This window comes from Camelina sativa, chromosome 19, assembly GCF_000633955.1.
Source record: "Camelina sativa cultivar DH55 chromosome 19, Cs, whole genome shotgun sequence".
Classification (NCBI taxonomy): Eukaryota; Viridiplantae; Streptophyta; class Magnoliopsida; order Brassicales; family Brassicaceae; genus Camelina; species Camelina sativa.
In genome coordinates, this window is record NC_025703.1 from 24,346,060 (window position 1) to 24,357,938 (window position 11,879).

At 34.5% G+C, this 11,879-nt stretch overlaps 1 protein-coding gene across 1 annotated transcript; it reads left to right on the forward strand.

Annotated features, from left to right (window-relative positions):
• Positions 4,701 to 6,326, forward strand: LOC104767076 (NEP1-interacting protein 2-like). Its single transcript, XM_010491101.1, has 5 exons — positions 4,701 to 4,970; positions 5,192 to 5,370; positions 5,465 to 5,548; positions 5,634 to 5,801; positions 5,911 to 6,326. The coding sequence occupies exons 1-5, from the start codon at positions 4,814 to 4,816 to the stop codon at positions 6,031 to 6,033; spliced, it is 711 nt and encodes a 236-aa protein (XP_010489403.1). The 5' UTR covers positions 4,701 to 4,813; the 3' UTR covers positions 6,034 to 6,326.

The window sequence follows — 11,879 nt, forward strand, 5'->3', positions numbered from 1 at the left end:
ATTTTAAAGTTAATTTAGTCTGATTAATGGACTGTGTGTGAAGCAAAAGATAATGGTTTGTGAAGTGTAGAGTTTTGGCGTTTACGGGATGCTATATTTTTTAAAGACATTTTATACTTTTTTTTTTGCTTGATTGTCAACAATGATCTCCGACCTCGAACATATATATATGTTTGATAGCCGCCTAATTATATTCGGATTGACTTTTGTTAAATTCTTTATTTTTTGTTAAAGACTTTTGTTTAATTCGTCTATGACACAAGTGTCAACATGGTACTTATAGATTTAGAGAGTTTTAATTAAGATGAACTTTTGTATGAGCGGCCGGATGCTGTCAGAAAAAAACAAAATTATGTTGGTAATAATAAAAATGGTTACGTAAACTTATGTTCGTTAAATTAAAACGATTACGTACGTCGAAGTTATTTCGTTTATATATTTCCTAATATAATAAGAGTTTAAGCTCATTTTTATTCAGAAGTAAAAAAGGAACGAACACATGTATCTTCTTTCGTATACACACGTACATTACAGCATGACGCCATTCTTATCATAAATACGTCTGTGGAGTTTTTAATCAGTTTCATTCGCTATTGCCTATTTATGTAACTCTGATGTGTGTATGGGGACTGACTGGCCTAGTGGCATGGACCCAAATGCCTTGAAGATTACATAAAATAAATATACTCGATCAAAAAATATCTTCGAGCTGATTTTTTTTTTGTCAAATGTCGTATATGTACATTTATGTATATAAACCCGGATCGAGTATTTATTATAAGGAAGCCACTATGTTACATGTATAATAGTATAATACTTAAGATATTTGTTTTTTTGTTTAAAGAGAAATAAGTGTTTGAATACTTTACTTTGGAGACAGACACATCATACTTCTGACATCGAATTCATTACTAGATATGTATTAAATATCATGTGCATGTAGGATGTGTTCCAAAGCTTACTCAGTCACAGTGCGGGCTCATCGTGTAAGCCACCGCAGCGGCTGCTAAGGACATCCGTAAAAGCGTCAGATTCTTTCGTTAAAAATATTGGCAATATATTCGATATATTGTTGCATTTGGGATTGAAACGATCTCGGAGATGCCTCTCCCCCCTCTACATGTCGAACTAAAGACTCTTTTATGGAGTATGAAGTACTTATTCAGGATTCTGCTTACTAGTGCCAAAGTGTTCACGTTTTTAGTTGTTAACTGAATTTGTTTGTTTGATGTAATTTGTAAACACAATTTGTCTTTTCCACTATAAGTATAATTATAATGAAAGAAAGTATAGTTGCAAGTTGCATCAAAATTCAGAATACTAGCTAAAACTAGTTTTTCTAATATTGGGATTTTTTAAAAACGAAATTTATACTAATCTCAGGCTATGCTTGCTAAAATTTCTATTAATATAGAAAGTGGTGTTTTTTTTTTTTTTTTCTGTCAAGTTATATTAAAATATTGGGTTGGATCTAATAACTATTTTTTGAACTAGAGGAATGAGACCAGTGAACTCAAATTTTTAATTTTCACTTTTTTTTTTTTTAATTTATGAATTGTTGTGTGCCATTTCTATCATACAATTATCTGGAATTGTTGGTTCAGGTTATATATGTATTCAGACACTTATATATGAGAAAGGGTACAATCGCTTAGAAAAACGGAATATCACAAACTTTTACTTTTGATCTAAAATGCACTAATTGTTTTAATGAATCCAGGAAAATTAACCATGAACTTTAAAGAAAAAGACTCGTTCAAATGAGCTGACTAAAGAATTTTATACAAAACAAAAAAAAAACTTTATAAATAACATATTTTTGCAAGTTTACCTTCAACTTCAAAAAAATACATATCAAATCTACAAAATTGAATTTAATGTGCAATATCTGTGAGATAATATTCTAGTTACTGCATGTGGTTATCAATAGAGTTATATGAATATGTCATTCAAAAGTGATCATTATGATGGGTAATATTCTAGTTATGAATCCCGTTTAGCAATGGATATATGAAGATTTCTTTCAAAGTAATTATTATTTGTTGTGATATACATATAACCATGGGACGAGTAACTAAACTTAAACTCAACAACATATATAAATACCTGAACCTTACCTATAAACCATGTACCTTTACGTGGACTAGATGTAAACGAAGAGGAGCCGCCGGATCAAGTACTCTCACTATATAACTCGATCTTTTAAGAAGAACTGCTCTAAGAAATTAATAGATAGTTTTATGACATTTTTCTTTTATTTTTGACCTAGATTGGGAATCATGAATAACAGTCTTCCACTCAATCACACAACTTGGAAGTCCTGCACGCTATTGGTGAGTTCTAATAATCGTTTTTTTCATTTTTTCCTATTGCTTAAATTTAGCTAGCCATTTGTTTATTAATTTTTTTATATGTATTTTGCTTGTACGATCACATTTATTAGTGTTTTGAATTCTAAAACTAGATTTGTGTAGTTAATATTAAGCTTTTGAAAATTAATACATGAGTTATTATTTTTATTATAATTTTTTTAAAATAGAAAATTGTGACAGAATGTTATATTACGGATTAAATTATAGATTTGGTAGAGTTGATTTTTTCGTAAGTTTGGAGTGAACTTACAAAGACTGATATTTATAAGATTTTTTAAATACTTTAAATTATATATTAACTCATGCATTAAGTTTTGAGCGATAGAAAGAGAAAAAAACTTTATCCTAAACATCCATTAAACTCTTACACAAACTCAGGAAAAAATTATTAAAAATTTAACTAGAGGGAAAGATGAAAGATTATTATTACTTTATTAGTAAGTAATATCTACTATATAATAACACGGAAGTACACGACATTTTTTTGTAGACTATATAATAGATATATTTATTTGATTTTTTGGTTATAAACTTGTGACATAGGTGTATCATAAAATAAGGATTAGTCTGATTTTTGGTAAATAAGGATAGTATATATTTAGTTAATTAGAGTAACATATAAGTCAATTATAGGTAACAATTAAAAGATAAGGAAATCTCTCAACCTAATTAAAACAAAAATATATGATTCTTCTTTCACATTTATTTTATTTTATATTTAAATTATTTTAAATTTTTATCTAATATATTTAGTTAATAATATTTATGATTTTTTCTGTATATGATGTAATTTAATTTTTTTTAAACAGACATATATTGCTCAACTGATGAATAAAAAAAATATACAAAATGCCTACATCACCTAAGAAAACTAGGCAAAGATTCAAAGTCATATTAATAAAAAAGAGACCAAAATGATTCTGAAAACGAATGCGCAGAAACCTTGATTTATTAGACATTGAAATTAAAACAAAATATGCATTTTATTATGGTTCTTTATTTTAAAGAATTTCAACTTTTAATAACTTTAAAAATTCAAATGTATAACTTTTTAAAATTTTTAAAGATTATTAATATTTCAATTATTAAAACATTTATCTTTTTATAAAATGTTTAAGATATGAATAATATTTAAACTTTATAAGAAGTTCAAATATTATAAGTATTTCAATTTCTAAAATAATAGAATTTAATCAAACATTTGAAATTTTAATAATATATACGAATTAAATTATCACATGACGGGTTATATGGCAGGACATGTTTGAGTTGATACTAATGGAAAATTAAAATGTCATTAATTTGGTGCTACGCGGGTAAAATATCATCTCATTATTTTGTGAACTTTTTAAAAACTTTAAAGATTATTAATATTTCAATTATTAAAACATTTAATTTTTGTAACTGTTTAAGATATTCATAATATTTAAACTTTATAAGAAGTTCAAATATTATAAGTAATTCAATTTCTAAAAAAAAAAAACTTTCTTAAAATATTTTAAATTTTAAAAATATATTTAGATTTTTATGAATTTTTTTCTACGATGTACAACGAATTAAAATATCATACGACAGGTTATATGACTAGACATGTTTGAGTAGATATTAATAGAAACTTAAAATGCCATTAATTCGGTGCTACATGGATAAAATATCATCTCATGGATAAATTCGGTGATAGGTTAAGTCATATAATTAACAATCAAAATACAATATATAATTTTAAAAACTAAACAAATCAAATAAAATTAACAAACAGAAATTAATATTTTTATCAAATAATTTAAACTGCAGTGTTCTACGAATCAAAATCTAGATCTTATAAAATAGATGTTATTTTTATAAGTTATATTCAACATATGGCATAGTGTTTGAACAAAAAAAATAATCATATATAAAATACTTTAAATAAAAATTACAAAATAAATAAAATAAATGTTAATCCGTGGTAGAGCACGAGTCCAATTATAGTATCGTACTACAGCGCAGCAATATGGAGTTACAAATCACAGTAATACTATAATGCAAATTGCAAATGGATTTACCTAAGAATTAACGTCTCTAATTGGCTTACCTAAAGAAAATGTTTTTTTTTTGTGGCAAAATAATTAGAAAGTTCTTTGCCCCGTGAGCTCATCTCTTTTCTTCTTCTCTGACTCGTGTATGCTTTCTGAAAACGAAAAGTTTGAAACTTTCGTTTTGTGTATCGTCGTCGTCACTGATTGTGACACCCCAAAAAACCTTACAAGATAATCCTTCACCTACAACAAAATTCTGGCCATGGAAGCAAACTCACCCCCCCCCCCCCCCCCCCCCCCCCCNTAGCGAAACATCCCATCTCTCCTCCCCTTCTCTCTCTTAAGCAAAATCTCATCTTTCTCTCCCTATATATATAAAGCTTCTGGGTTCTCTTCGTTTACGCTTAAAGGTTTAGAAAAAGTATGTCTTCGTATAGATTCCAATCTGGGTTTTGTCCTCTTTCGTCAAGCCCTTCTCTTGGGAATTTCGTCGAACGGATTAAAGACGCTTGTCATTTCCTCGTCTCTGCTGTTTTGGGTACCATTATCTCCGCCATCTTGACCTTCTTCTTCGCCTTAGGTTCGTTTCTCGTAACTGTTCTTATGATTTTGGATCTGATTTTGTCTCTCTGCAGTCAATATTTGTTGTTGTTGCTCTGCTGCAAAATTCTGAGATTGTTTGGTAACATAAATTTGTTGCTTTATCTTTGATTGGATTGGTTTGAATCATTGAATTGATATGATTATTAGAAAGTCTTCAGCTTGGAGCTATATAAAGTTGTTTCCTTTTCTCTTGTTCAGTGGGGACATTGCTAGGGGCACTTACAGGGGCTTTGATAGGCCAAGAAACTGAGAGTGGTTTCATTAGAGGAGCAGCAATTGGTGCCATTTCTGGAGCTGTTTTCTCTATTGAGGTCTTTGAATCATCGCTTGATCTCTGGAAATCCGATGAGTCAGCTTTCGGATGTCTTCTCTATTTGGTGAGCAGCAACTCTTTACTCTGTTTTCAAAGTAGCCATCAAGTTTGGATTGAAATTCAAAGTGATTGATTAGTGTTTCTTTTTTGGTGTGTAGATTGATGTCATTGTTAGTCTTCTAAGCGGGAGACTTGTACGAGAGCGCATAGGTCCTGCAATGCTAAGTGCGGTGCAAACTCAAGTATGTTTTTTGCATTCAAAGCTTTCAGAATTTTTTCACCATTTCCATCTTTATTAATCTTTTTGTCCTTGTTTCTTCTGATCAGATGGGAGCTGTGGATACAGCCTTTGATGATCAGATAAGCCTCTTTGATACAGGAGGCTCAAAAGGATTGACAGGAGACCTGGTTGAGAAAATCCCAAAGATGACAATTACTGGCAACAATAACACTGATGCTTCTGAGAACACAGACTCCTGTTCTGTTTGTCTCCAGGTTGGTTCTAGCATCAGTTTGCTTTGTGCTAGCTCTTTATCTCGAATCGCATGTCTAATTGAAAGTTTTTTTGGGGGTTTCTTCTCCTTCTTGATATGTGGTTTTGCAGGATTTCCAGCTTGGTGAAACAGTTCGAAGCTTGCCTCATTGTCATCACATGTTTCACTTACCTTGCATAGACAATTGGCTCCTCAGACACGGTTCTTGCCCGATGTGTAGACGTGACCTTTAATTTCACTCTCTCTCTCCATTGTCCGTCTCTCATAATGCAGTCAAACCGGGCAGTTCAAATATTTCTACAGTTTGTACCTCAAGAGGCGGTTCTGCTTCTTTTCCTCTTCCGTAACTTTCATGTAAATTATAGTTCTTTTTGGCTGTTTACAGTTACCATACCTCTCTTTGTGTTTCAGAGTCTTTGTAGGACTCACTCCCTGGTTCTCTAATGCTATGTTTTAGGCAGCCCATGTACAAAGAAACACAAAAATATAGAGTTTTTGTTTATTTAAATTTTATTTTTCTGGCTAATGTTGTGTTACTCATGTTCTATTGAGCCAGAAACTAGTTGGTCGGCTTTTTCTTGAGCACTTGAAACTAGAGACACTACTCACTCACGGGACCAAATCCATTGAACGATATTTACTAGATTCTTGTCTGGTGGAACCAAACTAAGTACTAACGTATTTAAAGAAATCTTTGATGTAATTTGCTCAACCTAACAATTGTTCTTTTGGTGTGTGAAGTCGTTTTCTAGCACCAGATTGCAATCTTCTATAATAATTTCTGTCCTCTAATTCTCTGGTAGTTCTAGTACCATAAATCCTCTCCCTGAATCAGAGCCTTGTATTGTAGTACTCTTAATTTATATACATGGTATTGTATTTTCCCGTTGTATTGCTATGAAAACCAAGTACAAAAGTTCAAAGAAGTTCCAAAAGATTGATTTAGATTGTAACAAAAAAAAAAAAAAAAAAAAAATTTAGCTTTGGTTGCTTTGATAAGGCATCAACTTAAGTGTTTTGTTCTCTGTTTACTTGTTGGGAGTTATGAAATTGAACCGCCTTGCAACACGGTGTTAGGTGTAGAAGGGCGGATCCACATTGAGCATGGGTTATGGACTTGCACAATCGCGCACAATCTCTCCCCCATCGGGTCTGCTCTTCTTCTTTTTACTTTAGGACTCCGAGTTCTCTAATGTTAGGTTTTTTTTTTTTGGCTCAACATCAACTTTCATTCACCAAATCAAAAGCACACTACATTCACCTCTCTAGACTTGGACCAAAACAAATGTATTGGTTGATCAAGTACAACCCTGGAACATTAGGCGGATCCAACGCTATCCAATCAAGAACCATTGCATTTTTTTAACCATAATGAGATAGATAACACTCCACGATTCGGAATGAAATCATCTCTTAAACCACCTAAATTGACATAAATGACATGAAAACAAATACTAACATAGAGGAGGGCTAAACTAATACTGAAATCAGCTCAAAACCCAGCTATGAGATCCTCATGATCGACGTGAAGAACTTGTCTCAATAGCTTCAACACCCAAAGGCGCATTATCAGAAAAGCTTGGTCTCTCCAATTTTCCCTGTTCCGGTCTTAAACCTAAAACGGACAATACATCCGACTGACCCGACCAAGAGTCATGAAACTATAATAACCGGCGAAATATATGGTTCTCCGAACTAACTATACAAAACCAGAATGCTAATCATCAAAATTAGAAATTGGAGCATATATGATGTTCACATATTTTACCCTGTTTTCCCTTAACATATTCACATCTTTTGCATCCTTTGCTATCCTTTTTGACCATTATTGCATAGTTTTAGGATTGTTCTTGCATTAGAGTGTAGTTGCATTGCATTTGCATCTTTTCTTGCATAAACAGGTGATTTTGGAGCCTAAGGAGCATGGAAGCAATGCTGAGGAGAAGTGAAGCAATCATGAGGAGAAAGCAAAGGAGTTAAGGCTGGAGAACCAAGGTCCGGAGTCCCACTCGACTGCCCACTCGACCAGACACTCGACCGTGTGCTGAGAGGGACTCGACCGAGTGGGAGGAGCACAAGAGGAGCCAACTCGACCGGTCACTCGACCGAGCACCAGGTCGAGTTGGTCGAGCCGCCTGGCTATTTTGTCTTTTAGCGTTTTTAGGGCTTCCACTACATTTTCTATATAAGGGCTTGTACCTGCAGCCACCAAAAGAGTCCAGCTTTTTAGAGAGTCAAAAACCTAGTTTTTACCTTTTTTAGAATTATTCCTTTTGCACTTTTATTTTCTTAGATCTTGTACTTCTTTTAAAAGGAGAAAAAGACTAAATTCTTCAATATTGTTGGTTTCATAACTTTCTTAATATTGAGAATTTGAGTTTGGTTCTTTCTTCAATATTGTAGATCTTTGATTTATCTTTCTAATGATGCAAGTTTCAGTATTTTCTGGGTTTATGATTTTGATGTTCATCATGTATGCTTGTGAGTAGTTGCTTAGGATCTTGAGGATGGGTTAGGCTGGGTTGTGTTTGAGGTTTGTTTGATTTGGTCAAGCTTGATTGTTGTAGATCTCTTCTAGGCTAGATGTTCTTAATGCTGATCCTATATCTGAGAGGGTAGGATCTGATTTCAAGCCTCTTAGCATCACACCAATGTCTAAGGAGCATAGATAAGGCTAGATCTAGAGACTATCATTAGGCTTGCTAAGAGATTAGAAGTCTTGTTTGATTTTTGACATATTGCTTAATGCCTGCTTGTGTAGATTCTTTACTTTGTGAGAACAAGTCTAGAGATGCATGAGTTTGATTGTTTCTTGCCATGAGAGTGGATTAAACATGTCTTAGAAATATATGTCTAGAGATTAGCTCAAGTTGTTTGAGATTTGTTGGCCAAGTTAGATGACCTCAATCATTAGTCCAGCCCATGAATCCCTCCTCAAGACCTTCCTTGTTTATTGATTTCCTAGCTTAAATCATGTTGTTTGATCGTTGTTTGATTTGCTTTTGTATTGCTCTGTTTTTCTTGCATTGCTCTGTTTTCCGGATTTGTCCAGCTCGACCCTGCACTCGATCTACACTCGATCGAGTGCTTGCTCGAGTTCATCCCCAGAATTCTTGTTTATGCTTTGTAGTTGTCCTGTCTTGTTTCCTGTTTCATTTTAGTTGCATTTCTGCTGCATTCACTTAGTGTCTTGTTCATTACTTGTCTTGCATTAGTTCATTACTTGCATTATTATAGTTCTATTTCTGTTCTTGGTTCATCATAGCTTTGATTAGTCTGTTCTCTTTACATTTAGCATCTATCTTAGTAGTTTTTACTTTCTACATTTTACATTTCATCAATAGGATTGTTAGTGACAAACATCCTTTACATTTGGCTTGACTTAGACATTTATGCACATCCTGATTGCTTGCAAACTCTCAGACTGGATTGACACCTCTTATACTACAATTGCATAAGGGGAATTGAAACACCTTTCTTTCACCATTGTTCATCATCATATCATTCATTCACATTCCATTTCACACACTAAGAAAGATACAAGTTTCAAGTTGGCGTCGTTGCCCATTTGAGTGTTTATTTGTGACAATTAGGATCTATATAAGTCTAAGATTAAGTTCCATTGCTCCTTTGATCACTACTGATTCAAATTCTTCAACTGCTTGGTTGTTTTGAGTTTCAGGTACCAACTAGACCTTCATCTCGACCACCACTTGACGGAGTGAGTGCTCGAGTACTTGATCGAGTCAGAAGTCGAATTCAAATAGACTTTTCATCTCAGTCGACTCGACCTTCAACTCGAGCCAGTGCTCGACCGAGTGACAGTTCGAGTCAGTAATCATGTTTCAAAGCAGCATGTTCCATTATGTACCCACGCAACAACAACCAGGACTCCAAGCTCAATGGTGTCACCCTCCAATTTTTCAGACCTCACAAGCCCAAGAACCTGACTTAAGAGCTATGATGCAACAACTTTTACTTGGGCAAGCAACTGGGCAGATTGAGGTAGCAAATCAGTTTTCTAAGCTGAACCAAACGTTGAATTCCTATTCTACTGACCTAAAATCTTAGGTCAAGTACATGGAGAGCTCCATTGCTTCTACTACATCTACTAAGCCATACCAACTTCCTAAACAAGCTATTCAACAAGCAAGGGAGTTTACAGCTAACGCTATTAATCTCTATGAAGAAGCTGTCACTGAGGACAGTGAGGTTCAAGGTGGGGAGGATTCATCACTAATTGAAGCCCAAAGTGAAGGTTTTACTCAGCAGACTGAAGCAAAGAAACCACTGGACCAGGTGCTCGACCACACATACGATCGAGTACATGACCGAGTGACCGATCGAGTTGAAGACACAGAAGCTGTTAAGCCTGCTAGATACATTCCTCCTGCTTACAAACCACCTCTACCATTCCCAGGACGTTTCAAGGCACAAAAGCTGAAGGAACTAAGGGAAATTATTGAGAAAAGAGAAATGATGGCTTTGCAACAAGAGGAAGTGATTGAAAAGAAGGAAGTGATGGCTATACAACAAGAGGTTGTCATTGAGAAGAAAGAGGAAGAGAGAGGACCTCCCTTGGAAAAATATGCTCAACATCCTGTCCTCAAGGACATGCTTCTTGAATTATCCAAGCAGAAGGCTCAAGATCAAGACATGAAGGATTTGAAAGAGATTGGGAAAGCTATTATCCCAACAAAGCTTGAAGATCCAGGGACATTTAACCTACCTTGTTCCATCAGCTATATGCACTTCAACAAGTGTCTATGTGACTTGGGAGCTTCAGTGAGCTTAATGCCATATTCAGTTGCTGAGAAGTTGGGGTATGAACATTTTAAGCCCTGCAATCTCTATATTGGCCTAGCAGATGGATCAAAGAGGGATGTGCTTGGATTAATTGAAAATTTTCCAGTTAAGATAGGGGAGGCTAGGATTCCAACTGATTTTGTGATCATGAACATGGATCAAGAGCCAGAAGATCCTCTCATCTTGGGGAGACCATTCTTAGCCACAGCTGGGGCTGTAATTGATGTTAAGATGGGAACCATCAAGCTCCACCTTGCTAAAGACTTCACTATGAAGTTTGACATCAAGAATTCAACATATCAACCTACTATTGAAGGTCAGCACTTTGTGGTAGAGAGAAAAGCTAGTTCTGAAGTTTTTGAGGATGGAGAGGACCCTAGGATTAAAGGTTCAGCCCAAGCCAAGACTGTCCAAGAGCTCAAGGAATCAGTTCAAGTGTTAGCTGGTTTAGTGAAGAAACTTCAAGTTCAGCTCAACAAGAGGTCTTTGAAGAAGGCAAGACCAAGACTCAAGTTTAAGAAGAAACAAAGTTCAAGTGTTAAGGAGGTAGTGATCAAGAAACAGCACCAAGGTTATCAAGTAGAACCAGGGGGATTTCAACACCTCCTTGGACTCCAAACCAAGCCTGAAAAGGCATCAAAAGTCAAGCTTAGTGACTTTAAACAAGCTCATTAGAGAGGAAGTCCCTAAGGTATCTCTGTTTATATTGCTTAGGATTTGTTTTGGTATTTTGATTTGTGTTTTGGTGTTTTCATGGTCAGGGAAGCAAGGGAGTTTAATTAGAAGAAGAAAAGGAGATTCGCAGTCCAGCTCGACCCCCCCACTCGACCATGCACTCGACCGAGTGCCAGTCGATTCCCATCGTCGAGTTGCCTCTATCTCCCCCTCAAAGTCACCAACTAGACCTGAACTACACATTTGACAGCATGAATGAGGATGTGGACAGCTTCTTCTCCAATCCTTGAGGTACCACTATCACCTTCACTTGTAAATATCATAGCATTTGATGTTTTGTTTTGTTTTTGGTCTTGAATCCTCTTACAAATTTCTTTCACACAGAGGACTGTGTGATTTAAGTTTGGGGGAGGGTTTGAGATAGCATTTGATGTTGTGTTTTTTTTTCTTATTTCAAATTTTTAGCATTATCATGTTAGTATTTTCATAGCATCTAAGGCATAAAAAACCCCTAAAAATTTGAAAATTTTTGCAAAAATCTTTATATAAAAAGAGTGTTCATGTAGTTTGCATTGCATAATAGCATCTTGTTTAGCAT